The sequence below is a fragment of the Falco cherrug genome, chromosome 8, assembly GCF_023634085.1.
Source record: "Falco cherrug isolate bFalChe1 chromosome 8, bFalChe1.pri, whole genome shotgun sequence".
NCBI lineage: Eukaryota > Metazoa > Chordata > Aves > Falconiformes > Falconidae > Falco > Falco cherrug.
Genome location: NC_073704.1, coordinates 32,440,786 through 32,456,130, shown reverse-complemented (window position 1 = coordinate 32,456,130; position 15,345 = coordinate 32,440,786). Strand labels below are relative to the sequence as shown.

The 15,345-nt window shown below is 47.7% G+C and overlaps 1 protein-coding gene across 1 annotated transcript in view; it reads left to right on the top strand.

Annotated features, from left to right (window-relative positions):
- Positions 1-15,345, top strand: part of ITGB5 (integrin subunit beta 5) — a 64,239-nt gene that overhangs the window by 1,991 nt on the left and 46,903 nt on the right. The window contains exons 2-3 of the mRNA XM_055718990.1: positions 2,374-2,459; positions 11,392-11,596. Coding sequence (XP_055574965.1) covers positions 2,374-2,459; positions 11,392-11,596 — 291 coding nt within the window. The remainder of the gene's footprint in view (positions 1-2,373; positions 2,460-11,391; positions 11,597-15,345) is intronic.

Sequence of the window (15,345 nt, the reverse complement as noted above, 5' to 3'; positions counted from 1 at the left end):
AAAATCCTGTGTGTTTTTACTCCAACTCAAAAAGCTTGGGTTTCAGTTCAAAATCAGAGGGCTCACAAAGCTCTGTTTTCACAACAATGCTGGAAACGGTTTGGTGTTGCTCCGAAGTGGAAAGAAAAGCATACTTGGAAACTCCAAAAGCTGCCACCAGTGGGAATGACACCCAGTGGCCAGGCCTCAGCAGTGTGGGCTGCTTTGGGCATGGCACCTGATGGAAGGAGGAGACCTTGGTTTTCCTTCAGATATTACCGTTAGTAAGTAGACTCTCAAAAATCCAGCAGTCAGGAAAGGAGGTAAATATTATCCTGTTTCAATATGGATGGGCAAGTAAAGCTGTGGGACAGCCAGGGCTGGGTAGCCAAGCTATGAATGCAAGTGTCTGCTTTATAAAGCCCATTATTTTTGCTGTGTTACCTTGCACACCACTGCCAGAGCAACAGCTCTCGAGGATAGGCTTTGGGCTGTGTTGTAGGGTTTGGAAATGCAAGTGTTAATCTCTGTGCAAATTATAACTCAGTGGAATAAGTTACGTTTTACTTTATGTTATCTATTTATGTTTTGAGCTTTTGCAATATTTAGGAGCTGGAATGTTACTTCTGGATGTGAACAAGGAATGAAATGCCTGGGTATGTGGTAACAGCCAGGAAAAAAAACCCAAAAAACCCGAACACCAAACCCCAAAGAGGGCTCTTGTTCGGTATGAATGAGCCCAAGGAGCCTGTCTGAATGAGAGCCATAGAGAAAGTCCAGGGCTTCGTGCTCCCGGGTTAGAGTTAACCACCTTGTGGGCAGCAGAGGCCCTTCAGTGCAGGGCTCTGATACAGTCATGCCTCGGTAGTGACTGAGAACTACTGACAGGACCTACCACCCCCTTTTTGCTTTTAGCCTAGGGCACGCTAAGTTTTCTTCCAGCTGTCCAGCTTTATTCACTGCTTCCTGTGCTCGCATCCCGACCCTATACGGAAGTGACCCAGGAGCCAGCGCTTTTCATTTCTTTGTGCAATATTCACATGGGATACAGCAAAAATCCCATTTCCAAAGCTCTTAGGGCAGAAAGTTCTTAGGACCAGAGAAAACTCAGTGTGGCTCTTCAGCAGCCACTGGCAAGTCTGTGCTATCTGCTGACTATAGCCAGCAGCAGTGTGGTGCAATGATATCTGCAGATGCAACTGGCTGAAAATAGAGGCCTGACAATGCTTTTATTGATATTTGGGTTGGAAAAAATAGCAGATTCTGAGTCCGAGCCTGAGGCGTTTCGTTTGGAGTGTGCAGCCTCTGTGCTGAATCCTCGGCTGAAGATTTGTTTAATCAGTTATTGACAATAGAAGTTAATAGCCACAGCCGGGGGAGCTGGGGCACTGGTGGTATCCAAGGGCACGATCATAGCCACAGGCATGCTTAAACAAGCTGCTGCATTCAAAGCCGATACCATTGATGTTAGCTTCGGTTTAGCTCGTGTGGTTCTGCTTTATTTTTAAAGCCCAAAGCCCAAACTGTGGAATTTGCAAGCGAAACTTGCTCGGCACCCCTTGTGCTGCTGGACACCAGCAGTCCAGGAGCAAAGAGCTCGCTGCTGCCCTGGCTGCTGCTGCCTTGGTGGCCACAGAGCCCTTGCCGATGTCATGGACAGGGAGAGCCCTCGGCTGCAGCGTGGTGCCTTCCACCCCGGCCAGCCCTGGACATGCCCCAGTGCAAACATGCTGCCTGGCTTAACCTGGATATCCTGTGGAAATGACTCTTGTAATAAAATAAAAGTAATTTACTCTAACAGGAGTCCACTATGGAGATCACTTGTGTGGAAGGGGGAGATGAGTATCTTCCAAGGCTGCTTTAAGATGAAAATTTTGGGCAGGGCCCTCCCCCCTCCGCCCCCTATTCAGCTGGAAAAATTGAGATGATGTGCCTAGTCTGACTGTAAAAGTCAACATCTTGAGGGGGGGTGGTGTGTTGGTGGTGTTGGGCAACCACCTCCGTATTTCAGGCTGGTCAAACAGCTATTGCCTTCTGTCCTTAGTGATGGAATTATTTCATTAGGAAGACAAACAGCTGAACTCTGATTAACCAGAAACCATTGAAAAAGAAGAAAGAAAAATCACCAGAGTTATATTTTAGAAGTTCTCAGCTCCCCAACACAAGTTTCTGTCCCTTTAATTTTTCTTGGGGGAAGAAAAGAAAACAAGCTCTCCTTACAGGTGAAGAGAGATTTATGCCTTCTCCTGCCTTTTAAGCTCCTGGGAGATTTTTTGCTCTTGTTTGAACTTACTCTTTACACTAAACATACTGTGTCTCAGAAACCCCCTGAACACTGTTTTGGAGTGCTGTAACCATTCAGCCCACCCTGCTCTCTGTTGTTCTCTCTTGAAGGTCTCAATCTGTGCACCAGTGGAAGCGCCACGTCCTGCGAAGAGTGTCTCCTCATCCATCCCAAGTGTGCCTGGTGCTCCAAGGAGGTAGGTGGGCTGACCGCGTTTGCCTTGCATGCTTTGTGTAATGCAGGAAGGGAGCTGATGCCCCACATCAACTGTTCCTGACACCGTCCTGTGCCAGAAAGGGTGGGTGAGGGCAGTGGGTGCTCCATGCTGAGCTTATTTTAGGTGTATGCAACTCCTCAGCTCTTTGACACTGTAGGAAATAAGTCTCTGACCCTGCTGGCCCCTGCACATCCTCAACAGAGCACCACTGTTCCTTTGGTTCCTCTGTCCCTTCAATTACCTTCTTGTTTTTGGTGGGTGCTTGGTCCCTGCATGGGCTCTGTGTTGCAGGGAGCCTTGCTTTGAATGCCCTCTCCCTAAAAAGCCCCAGAGCCCCCGCTGGTGTCCTGCTACATGTCCCTTGTTGTGTGGCCTGGCATGGCACAGGCGCTTTGTCTGTAACAAAGATTAATTCTCCTTTCTGAATCCATTGTGTCATTTTGAGGGGCAACCCATGCTTCTGGCATCTGAGCCATGCCATGGCAATAAGTTACGCAGCTTAACTGTGTGCTTCGAAATGCAAATGCATCCTTATGTTGGTGCTGAAGATGCTCACCTGTAATGTAATTGAGCCTCTTTAGTTTGTGAGAAATTGAAAATATCTGTCTCTCTATCCAAGTATCCATCTTATCACATACACTTACAATTTCTAGAGAACAAGATGTGTAAAAGACCTTATAATGTCTAATAGACAGATAGCTGTTGTCTGCGTAGTGCCTGCATCTGTCTCAAGTGCTTAAGAGGGAAATAGGGATGCTTACAGATGCAGGGAAAGACCCTGCCTACTTGCAGGCACAGCTGCTGTGCCAGGAACCAGTGTTGGGCTGTGAGAAACCCCAGAGCAGTGGATGATCTTGAACATTTCAATGGACGTGGCCAGGAGTGATGCTCTCCGATTCCCTGCTAACCATTTTTCCTCTAGGGTGGCTGTCCCAGTCCTGTTTCGGGGGAGGCAAGCTGTGGAGTTGAGCACACACTTCTAGCTACAGGCAGTGATTCTGAGCTGAGGATGCAGGTGCTACCCACGTGCCTCTCTGCTGCTCCTGTCCCTCCTCCTGCCAGCCCTGCCTGGCCGGCCGCAGCCCCTCAGGGCAGAGATGGGCATGGAGATGGACATGGGGCAAGGGGGGCTCCCAAGCCCCTCAGTTTGGCTGGGTCTCAGGAGATACCCCAGCCTCTGGCTTTCCAGGTCTGTTTTACTGGATTTTCACTTGTAAGCACAGCTGCAGCTCTCCAAAGAAAACCTCCTAACGCTACTAACACCATGCTACCTGACAGCGTAATAGCTTTCATGGTTGTTTTTTTTCCAGCAAGGCAAATGGTGTGCAGAAGGGAAAGAGTAAAGCAATAGATCCCACTTCTGAGACATCTTGTAAACAGCTGTAAGAGCTCCTCTTCCAGCCAGCTAATGTGGTGGTGAGACTGGATCCAGCAATGCTAACTATTAAGCTATGGGTACCCAATAGCTTGATTTTTTTTTTGTTTGTCTTTTTTAATTCTTGGCATCAAAACCCAGCTTTTTGCAAAATGCTGCTAGTGGAAACATTTATCTGGTGGTCACTGTGACCACTAATTGTATGGCAGCCCATGGGACTGGCAGCCTGACTCTTTATCTTGCAAACAGGAGAGTTACAAAAAAAAAAAAAAAATAATTCCTAAATGGAATGGGGGGGACAAGAAGGAAGATGGGTGTTTACAAGGAAGTGCTGGAATACTTCCTGACCTTTAGCCTGCAGCAGCTATTTAAAGATACATTTCAAGGTGTTTTGTGCCAAGAGCTGCGTGTTTAAAAGTGGCTGTCCCCATTACATGCTGCATGCTAGAACTTAATAAGTTCTTATTCTAATTCTAGTGGTGTTTGGTGGTGGTTTTTTTTCTAGAATTTACTGTTTGAAACTCTAATTATCCCTTTTTAACTGAGATCATCAGGTGAGGTAATGGGACTATGAAAAATATTGAGAGGTTTTTGACTTTTTAAAGTTTTAAAGTTATATGATAAACTCTCAATATCTACTTTCTTTGCATAGTCATTTTACCACCTTATTTCCCTTCCCTCTGCTGCAGCCTCGTCAGGTGCACTTACTAAATTGCTTTTAGTCTGTTTTCCTTAGCTATTTCCATTAGCTGTCATTCATTGTCTGTGTTACATGGGAGTGTATATGCCAGTCAAATTCTGTAGCTCTGCTTCTGTTTAAGTAGTAAGGTATCTGGGCTGTTTAAGAAAGAAGTATCTGGGCTAAGGTACTGGAGTGTTTTCCACAGATGCTGGTTACGTTGTGGTAGAAACACAAATCAGCTTAATAGCATGTATTTTCTGCTCCCTTTGCATTTACTTTACAGGTTTGGGAGCAAATTGGGCCAGCTGATGCCATCTTTGTAGGCAACAATTAATAATTTTGTTAGGAAGTGTATATATAGTAGAAGTCTAGAAGCATACATATTATGTGTGTATGTTATATATACAGGAAATGTAGATAGGCCTATAATATATATAGTATATATACACTATATATATTTTTTATTTTGTCTTCCGGTGTACATATACCTTCTCATACATAATATTCCTCCCTTTGGGGAATAACATCTCTTGACAGTGCCATCATACCTGTTTGTTCTTTGTCCCCCTGGGTGCCCAGCGGTGCTGATGCTGTGAGGGACCCTTCGGCTGTGGGAGAGGAGCAGTTTGGGCAGGAAAGCCATGCCGTTTCCCAGAGATGGTCACATGTGACCTCCTGCAGTTTTGCATCCTCCTCCATCACCCTTTGCACTCCCAGATCCAGGCTGCATGTGACTGTATAGGAGCAGAAAGTCTCGAGCGCTCAGGGACTGCAGCTAGGGGTTAGGAGTATGTGAAAGCAATTCTGTGGATACAAGGAGCCCCGTCCCAACAGTTTTCCGAGTGGGATAAGTTTCCTTGTATTTATGTTGCCTTGAATTGTGAGGGTAAGAGCATGTGTATAGATAGATGCTTACAGCTGAGTAGTCAAGAAACTACAAATTCAAGACTACCACCTCCTGCCTGTTAGTACAGGGTGCATCACATCCCCTTGGCTTGAATTGGCCTCTGTTCTCTTCCGCTTCTGTTCTGTATCTTTTCTCCCATCCGAGATGGTGATGATGGATGAGCTGGTGACAGCAGCTTCTGGTATGTGGCAGCCCCAGAGCCCCCGGGAGCTGCTGAGCTAACCACAAGTCTTTGGGCTGTTGGAAATTTGGAAGCGTTTGTTGGCTGGTGGAAGAATACCTGGAAAGGCAGGACTTAAATGAGGTGATCTGTTTAAATGGCACTTAAAAGAGGAGGTATGTGATGGGTGGCCTTAACTGCCACCTGAGCTCACCTTGAAATGGGGCTGTCTGGGGGAAATACGTGACTCTTGGGTGATGGAGACTGCTGCAGCCTTTCCATCCGTGCTGAATCTGAGGAGATTCTGCTGCTCCAGAAGAAGCTGGAAATGACTAGAAATTGCTGACACGCTGCTGGTGGAAGACTGGGTGGCAACTGCACGCTGGCCTATGGGGTTGCTGTGATCGCTGCGGCAGCCTGGTTTTCATGGGAGGGAGTGGAGAATGCTTGCTTGTGTCTTTTTTTGCAATGGCATCAGGTTGCTGGGGCTCAGCGGGGCTCGCCAGGCTTGCTGGGGGGAGCGGGGAGCTCTGGAAGTGGCATCAGCGCTGTCCTCTGAGCTGCCAGGTAGGGTGTGATAGACACGTGGGGCTGGTGTTCATTGTGAGCCTACCTGGGGTGACTGCAATGGGGATGCTCTCCGCAAGGCGGTTTGGGAGCACTGTCATCTCACAGACAGAGCTTGTGACCCAGTGTGCAAAGAGCCAACACTGCACAGAGCCGAGACAGCATTTATGGCTCGTCTGTCGTAAAACATTTTATACATTTATACTTTGAACAATTATATTACTATAGATTATTATGCTTTGCATATAAACATTTATACTTTGAACAATTGTTCACAACTAGGTTTAGTCACACTTAATTCTCATGGGTTCTTACGGGCCATGTAAAGGGGCAGTATTCTTTCTTTTCATTGGGCATATTCTCTGGGGAGGGGGCTTTCTTTGTTGGAGGGTGGATCTTGTAGTATGCTAACTGGGATAGTTCCCACACAGTTCCAGTAATTTTCTCTTTGGTTTCATTAACCATTTAGCTCTCCTTGAGCTTATCTTGTTACTTCTTAGCTTGACACATTTATGGTGTCTATTCCTTCTCCCAAGGCCACGTCTTGTTAACTATTTGCAAGGATGAACTACATCCTCTGTTCTTCAAATTCTTTCTTGTTTTCAATGATAGATATTTACATATTTTGTCCAAATTTCAACTGACTGACCTATTAACCACGTACATGCGTAAGTTTGATCTAATACTGAGTCGGTCGACTACAGTACCAGTATGGAGGGAAAAATTATGTCATCTCATTGCTGTTGTCTTCTGTTTGCTGCTTTGGGGGGCAACCTACCGATGTGCAGGGGCCTCTCTTATTTTTTAGGTGTGTGCATACTGTGTGTTCGTCCATGCATTACCTATGCCGGTGCATTTGTGTGTGTACATGCAAAGTAGACAGGCATGTAAGTTACATTAATTAAACTGAAATTTCTGTTTTTGATTAATTGGATGGAAATTTCCTGGATGGCACCCTCTGTTTCCCAGCAGGTTGCTTGTACCCCCCATCCTTTCACATCTCAGGAATGTGTGTCTAGAGAATGAGAAAGAAAATCAAGGATGTTCCTAGAGGGAACATGTCAGTTTTTTTAAAGTGGAGAAAGCAGGCATGTTTCAGACTGAATTAATGCAGAGCTGGACTGATTAAAGCAAAAAATGGTAGGGACATGTCTAGTTGGGAGTTAGATATAGTCAGTTAGGTACAGTCAGTGCTATTCTCCATTTTTATAGCATGAACCAAGCAATTTGTCTTAAAACTGTCAAACTGATGAGCATGTAATTGTCACAGTGTTGTCTCCATTCACTCTGTCTGCTTGTGTGCATTTGCTTTTGTGAGCTTGTTAGTTAGAGGCCAGACTGCAAAGTGCCCACTGGGCTGCGAGCAGCCAGTGCTGCTAACAAGGACTAGGTGGGATCTTCCCGAACCGATGCCTCTCTGGGGCACTAAGCAATGTTTGGGGTGGTTCCTGCTTGCTGTGGGGTACCTGCTGCATTTCTTGCTGAAACAGGTGTGCAGGCAGATGGGTGGCTGTTGGAAGAAGGGTTTGCCGGAGTCAAGAAGACTCTTAATATGAGTTATGCATCTTGCTCCACTTTATTAGTTTCTAACACTACTTATATAGAACCGGTACACTTGCATATTTGTAAAGCAGAAATATAATTGGTTAGTAGTCTCTAAACGTGCGCGGTTCTTACACCCCTAATTATCGTGACTAAAATAAGCATTCTATCCATGTAGCTAATTGTGTTGCTGTGCTTCAGCCTTGTAGTTTGTTACTCCCTATTTTCCCATACCGGTCCCTATCTTTCTTGGCCCTACACCTGCTTTCCCAGCAGCTGTATCCTGTTACAGCCACGGCCTGTTGGCACAACATAATTACTCGGTCTCAGGATTCAAGAATAGCTCAAGGCTACCTTTCTTGTTAACTTCAGCACAGCAACTTCAGTACAATTCTGATTACAGGCCTATTCTAATACCAGGCCTGGATTGTGCAGATCTTCAGAGATTCTAAGGCCATGTTTCTGCAGCCATTCTTCTACAGGTGGCAGGTATCTGGGGGCATCAAGTTGCTTAACTAGTTGTGAGATGTCCACTGCTTAGGGGGCATTGGGGTTTGAACCGGTGTGCCACGTCTGAGCTGGTGTGGGTCTGCCTTTCAACATGGTTGCTCGTTAATTGTTTGGACCTGTGCAATACCCTTTACTCCTCAAATCTGCTCATCCTTTTTTCCTTTCATTTAACATCTGGGAGTCTAGTTTTTTTCTGTCACAGAAAACTTTGTGCTTGAGTTGGATGGTACCTGATAGCCATGGTTTTAGCTTTGGGGTTTGACCTATGGGTGCATATGAGGGTGTTTGTTCGCAGGGTGCTGCGGAGATTGCTGGGGCTTTCCTGAGGCTGTTGTCACTCCCCTGCTCGGTGACACCCTGCCTGTGTTAGAAACCCAAGCAGAAATAAGGGTCAGTCCTGCATCCCTGGGTGCTGAGCTGCGTTCCCCTCCCCTGGGGCGTTTGCAGCCCTGAAGGGGGGTATTTTCTTTCACCCCGGGTAATGTGGCATTTCACCAAACAAGAAAAGGCCTGGATTTGACCAGAGCTCCAGCTCAGCAATTGCTGCCCTGTAGCAAGCCCTCAGGGCCCATTTTAAAAAAGTTTAAGATAAAATAGCTGGGTTAGGCTCAGGGGACCTGGGAACTGTGCAAAGTGCAGAGGTGCTGCTGACCTTAGACCTCTGTGCAGCTCCTGTCAGAAGGAGTTGTGTAGGGGCTTTCCCTCCAGTCTCCTGGGCATCCTTTGGAGAACTTTTGTCACGGAGGCTGCAGAAAAACACATTGCAGCAGTAACCGTTTCTCGCCACCATGCAAACGGACAGGCTTGTGCATGCATGGGCACCCTGCCCCAGAGTAGCTTTGGCAGGTCCCACAGGGATGAGCTCTTTGCCCCATGTGCCGGCACTGTCTTGGCTTCAGCGTGCGGATGCTGCTGTTGTATTCATCCTGTGCTGGGATGACGAACGTTGGTATAAACAGTACCATACCCAGAGCTGTCTCTTGTGGTGTTAGGAGCTCGACTACTAAATAATAGCAGCTGGGGCAGGAAGCCACCACCCTCCTCTCCCTGAGCTGCGTGCCCCTTCTGGCTCTGGTTCTGCTACCCCAGTCCCAGCCAGAAAATTAAGCCCGAATTCAAAGCCCTTTGACGGCAAGTCTTTCTGTTCACATAAAGAGGCTTTGGAGCAGACCCTGGAAACGCCTGATAAAGGCTAAATTGCATGAGCATCCCTAAATATCATCCTGTTTGGATGCTTCTCTCCAGTGTTAATTCCGGGGGAATAACTTAGAGGTTCCTGGCTGTACTCCTGGTGCTGCTTGTGTTGGTTTTTGCACAAGAGTGTCCTTTCTAACAGGTGGCAGCAGAAATGAGCTGGCAGAGGTGCTCACCTGGAGCTGTGGTCCAGGTACCGAGCAGGCAGGACATCATTTCCTTGCAGGTGCTCTGCTGTTGGGTGGACCAGCCCAGGAGAGTGCCTGGACCCCTCTGGCTTTTCACTGACTTCAGGTCAAATCACATTTGAGAGAAACTTTTCTCCAAGGCTGCACTAAATGTGCTGCTGTGAAAGGCTGGGCGTTGTTTTTGGTTTTGTGAGGGATTCTGATTTTTATTGTGTCATGCTGGAGATGATTTAAATAGTCCCAGTCCTCCTTTCTGGAAGTTGATCTGTTTACATGATGTGTTCCAAGAAATTTGTGTTCATATCCATCCAACGTGCCGTCTCCTTGGCTGGACCCCGCTGCTGAATGCTGGAATGCAAATCTTGCATTTTTCAAATAGCGTTGGGACCCCATAGTGAGAAAATGCAGCAAACAGCCTCTGTCTGTGTCCCTGGACCCTGAGGCTATCCTTGGGGGACCCCAGAGCACCCCATGGGGTGCAAAAGTGAGATCTGTCAGACGACTTCTCCTTCCTTGATGTCTCTCCATCCTCTGCCATGCTGGAGCTTCAGCAAAAAGTGAGATTTATTCAGCCCTGCACTGGGTTTTGGCTGCACAGCTGAAGGAGGGGCTAGCAGAGCTATGAGCGTCTTCTCTTCATTTTCATGTAATTTTAGTCCATCAACCCTGGAGCAGAAGGCGGTTGTCTCTATTGTTATAATGCAGAAATAAGTAGGAATTGACTGTTGAAAAACCACTAAGTTTTGGGCATGTGACTTGCTCCCTTTGGCACTTTTGGGGAGGAAAAAAAAAAAGAAAAAAAAGGCATTCTGACAAATGGGCTTTTTGCAAAAGGCTGCATTGTGCGCATTCCTGAGCCCTGCCCCGCACAAGGCTGCATTGTGCACCATGCATGGGGCTCACATCCAGGGCTGGAGCTCTTGGGATGGGTGCTGGGAGACTCCCTGCTGTGGCAGCCCATCCTCTGGGACTGAGCCACTGCCTGCACCTTGCTACCTGCAGCGGGCATGGGCTGCCTTTTGTCCACCTCCCATGAAGGCTCTGCCACCTCCCTTACTCTCCCACAAAGCTGCCCAGGACAGCCTGCCCAAGTCAAACTGCTCCGGCTGTGCCCCTCCTCAGGGACTGCTTGCTGTCACTTGTTCCCCCATGTGATGGCGTCACGCCAATGCCTGCAGTGCAGAGGTGTGAGGGAGAGGGGACAGACGGTGCGGGTGTGGGGATGTGTGGTGTCTCACCCAGGGAAGAAGGTGCAGGTCCTTGGAGCCACCCAGCCTCAGTCTCTGGCTTCACATCTTGACTGGCTCTTTGGCTTGGTGGGTTTGTCCTGCTTCCCTTGGTACCGCCTCCTTCTCCTCTCTTCTGTCTTTTGCAAAGCTCCTTTAAGGTGATCACATGCAAAAGATAACAGCTTCTCACTTTTTCCCCTTGAAGAGGTGGCAGTTGGCTGTCCAGGCAGCAACCCAAATATTTTGCCTTGCTTTCATGTTGCCCAGATCAGGGCTGGGAGTAGCTGCTGCTGTGACTGGGGTGAAAACCAGAAAGTGCAGTGATCTGTGAGCAAATTCAGGTTTCAAATCCTTGCAGAATTTCTTTTTTGGTTGATCCCTTTGAAAGGCTCAAGGTTCAGCGCAGGCTACTTTTGAGTACGGCCACCAGAAATTACACCAGCTTCTCCTTATCATCTCCTATTTGCTACAGACACCAGCATGTCAAAACAAAGCCCCTGCTGTGGGACTGACCTTTCTCCTTCCCCTTCCCTTTTGTCCATTCCTCACCCCCTCAGGAGTTCGGCAGCACGAAGTCCATCACGTCACGGTGCGACTTCCTGCAGAACCTGGTTGCAAACGGTTGTGCGGGAGCCATCGAAAACCCCAGCAGCAGCATCAGTGTGGTGAAGAATGTCCCTCTGAGCAGCAAGGGCTCCGGCCAGACCCACCTGGACGTCACGCAGATCACACCTCAGAAGGTTGCCTTGAATCTTCGTCCTGGTGAGCCCCCGATGGCTGTGAGCTTTATGCTGGGGTATGCATGGGGATGAGAAAGGGTGGCCGGGATGTCCCAAGAGCGTGTTGTAGCTTGTGACCTTGTAGCCCACTAAAGCAGGGGGCTTCTGGCCCCTTTCACAGCCTGTGAACTTTGGTGGTGCATCACGAACAGGTTTGGCACTGAGGTTTATGTCCTCTGTGAGAGGACACTGTTGTGCAAAGTCAATCAAAGTGCACCTGCAACTGTTACCAATACTAGCCTTAACCCTTGCATGCATTTAGAAGGAACCTGCTCAGCTTAAAAATGTAATCACTGGATGGAAGGAGTTAAAACAGCTTCAGATCCTTCACCAAGCTGACAGTGCTTGACTCTAAACTGAGACAGCTCCTTCTATAAATTGGAAACAAAAGCACATATCTGTTTTCTGTCGGTATGCAAAAGAGCCATGGGATCAAGGCAGAAGATGGAGATTTGAACTTGTGACTCAAGCCTTGGACTGTAGCCAGATCCCTGTTTCATTCCCCTGAGCCATCACTTTTCTTCAATCTGTTCCTTTTAATTAAAAATTAGAAGGGAATGGCTAGACTGAGCCATGTGAGCATGCTTGTTATCAAAAGTTTTTGCATGGTGGGGGGAGGCTTTAATGTGGGTTCAGAATTCTTGCAAAAAATTGGCAGCTGATATTTCTGAAGGGGGGAAAAAAAGCTCTTTATTGCAAAGTTAAGAAGCAAATATAAAAGCTCAATTCATTATAAGCAATTGGTGTGGGTTTCTAAGGCTTACAGTTTTGTGACAGCTCTCAAGAGCATACAGAAAAATGAAATACGATGTTTTGCCCAAGAAAAACAGGAGTTTGAGCTGGTGGTCACACTACCAGTGCTCTCCCAGAGCCTCCCCATTGCTGCAGGACTTTTTGGTTTAATTCTGCAAGATGGATAGTTGTCATGTCTCTTAATTAACTCTTCCTCAGCAGTATGACTGCTGTCATCAGTCAGACCCTCAAATGTAAAGAAATTTTGCTTCAAAGCCTTAAAAGTAGATAGCTGAGGGCAGTCACTACTGGATGCGTGGCTAGATGAGGGGCTTCTGCAACTGCATGTGGCTGATGAAACAGGTTTGTTCCTGTAAAAAAAAGGAGTTGTTGTTACTCCTGTTTCTTGAGGCAATTCCTGGCAGAAAGGGCTGGTTCAGCCTCCACGCCTCGCCTCCTGCACACCCTCCTTCATGCACAGTGCCCAGTGCTCAGCAAATTCCTCTTTCCCGATCCCTGGCAGTTTTTCCCAGCCAGAGACGTGCCCACTGCTCCAGTCTGCGGCACCGTGTGGGGCACATCTACCTTCGACTTCCCAGAGGCCGTGCTCTCAGATGCTTTGGGCTGCACGGGGCTGGTGTACTGTTCCTGCCAACCCTCACAGGGGACCACGCTCGTGGCCACCTTCAGTTCTGCTTGGACAGCAGAGAAGCCCTCCAGGTGTGGGCTGAGCTGCAGGAATCGCCCTGAGGCCCCCCGCAGTGATTCCCACACTGAGTGTGGGGGGTCCCCTCCCTGTGCTCCCCTTGTAGAGCATCAGAGTCATTGCAGGAGGGGGGACATACCTAGATGTTTGTAGTAGTATCTCCCATTTTTGCTCTTTTTTGGTGACGGGCAGCCCTCTGTCTTAGGGCTGATGGCTTCTTAAACCCTCGTACCACCATCCCCAGTTTAAATTACCCATTAATCCTTAAGTTTGAGAATGGGTTTCACCCTGTGAACCCAAGACAAAAAGGAGACAATGTTGATTTAATTTTGGGCATGAAGGGTGTACAAGTTCAAAGATGAATTCACGCGGCAGTCTGTGGCAATGGCGTTCTTTTATTCTTAGACCGCTAAGCAGAAGCAGAAGGGAGGGAATTGTCAATTGTTTGCCGTTCCCACCCAGGCAGTTTGATCTAATCGTCCTGTGGCAGAAGTCACATCCACAAATCTCTATGCCCACAGCTAATTTCCAAAGGCCTTAAATTCATGTCTTTACAGGGTAGCTTTCAGATTGAGCATTTAGTTTTTATAATATTATTTTTTAATCTTGGGTCCAGCTATAAAGCAGTGTGTCCTGGTTAAATGAAAAATATGAGTAGTGTAAAAGGAATGAAGAAAATGAATAGATGCAAGATGTGTTGCCCATCAAGCCATAAGCCTCACCAAGCAGCAAAAAGAGCTTTTCTTGGATAAGTGTGATTGTCGAGTTCATGTTCTTAAATTGGCCAAAAGAAGTTTTTACAGTTTCTGCACTGCCTCTGTGTGACAGTATCCAAGAAATATTTCTGAATTCAGTTCTGAGTTTAAAACTTTTCAGTAAAAGCCCTGAGGAGGGGATGGTGGTGACAGTACGTTGGGAAGGAGTGGGCTGGATTATCCACTAGAAGTGTGACAGTAATACTGTGCACAGAGAATAATGAACCTTTTTGCACCTAAATCTACGTACATAGCAAATTCTTTTCTGAGATAATCGATCTGTGCAGTTAGGAATGAAAGAACAACCAGACCCAGGATCCTGTTATTTTTGGTGCTTCCCAGGGACTAATAAATTTGTAGCTATTCAAAGAAGGTTTGATCATAGCATCCCAAATACCCTTCTGGGCATAGGATTTCCCATCTTAAGACCTGCTCAAGAAGAACAGTGTTTTGGGAATGGAAATGTTGGGAAATGCAGAAGGACGCATCCTCTTTTTCTGAAAGGGTTCGGCATTCCAGTAAGAAAAATATGTAGGAATGAAAAGAATAGGCATGGGAATGAATTTTCCAGGAGTTAAACACATTCTTGCAGCGCTGACTTAGTCAGGCTTGCCCTCACGGTTTGTTACCCTGCAGGCAGCGCTAACAGGTTTCGCACTGTGTGAATGATGTTCCCCCACCAAACGTGTGCTAGGTACGGTGCCAGGGCCCCTGGTTTGGTTGGGCCGCCTCTGTAGCTTTGCTTACTGTAGAGCCAGTGCTGCATTCCATCCTGCTGCACCCCGCGTCTCAGCGCCATGCCAGGAAAGCCCTGCTGCTGCTGGGAAAGAAAGCCAGGGAGGATAAGGAGGGACATTTATGACAAGTTTCCTCTTCCAACAGCTGATACCTGGGCAATACCTACATCTGCGTGCTTGCGCGTGGTGCCTCGCAGCTCTGCCTTTGCCAGGAGGGGTTGTAGCAGACTGCAGCAGGGCACAATTGCCTGCAAGAAAAGGGGCCCTGGCTTGGAAGCGACCCTCATGCAGGGAAATCATTAAAAAGAGGGAAGGTCTTGGTTTAGGAGCTGTAGCCGACTCCTCTGGTACCCCAGCATTGAGCTGGCTGAGGTGCAGAGAGAACTGGTGGAGCAAAGGGCAGACCCAGGTCTAAACCCTTGACAGTTTTGTTTGCAAAAGAGGCAGGCTCTGACTTTTCTGTGCATCCCCCTGGGTGCTGGGACCCCAGCTCCTTCACTGAGCTGCTGGGCTGAAGCAGCTGCTGCAGAGGGCTGGGAGGGGGTGTCGGTGGCAAAGCCCCGCCGTGCTGTGTCTTGCCAGCACGGCAGTTCTGGGATGCTGCTGCGTGTTGTTGAGCTGGAAGTAAGTGGGAGCAGCTGTGCTGCTGCGCACAATGAGGAGAACAATAAAAGGGCTAGGGGAATGTTTTCACAATACTAAAAAAATGTGCGTTTCATTTCTGGGGAGGAAGAGGGGAAGCCACCAGTGTTCTGCAGAACTTGCCAATGCCCAAAGTTCAGTCTCGGCCCTGGAGAGCTGG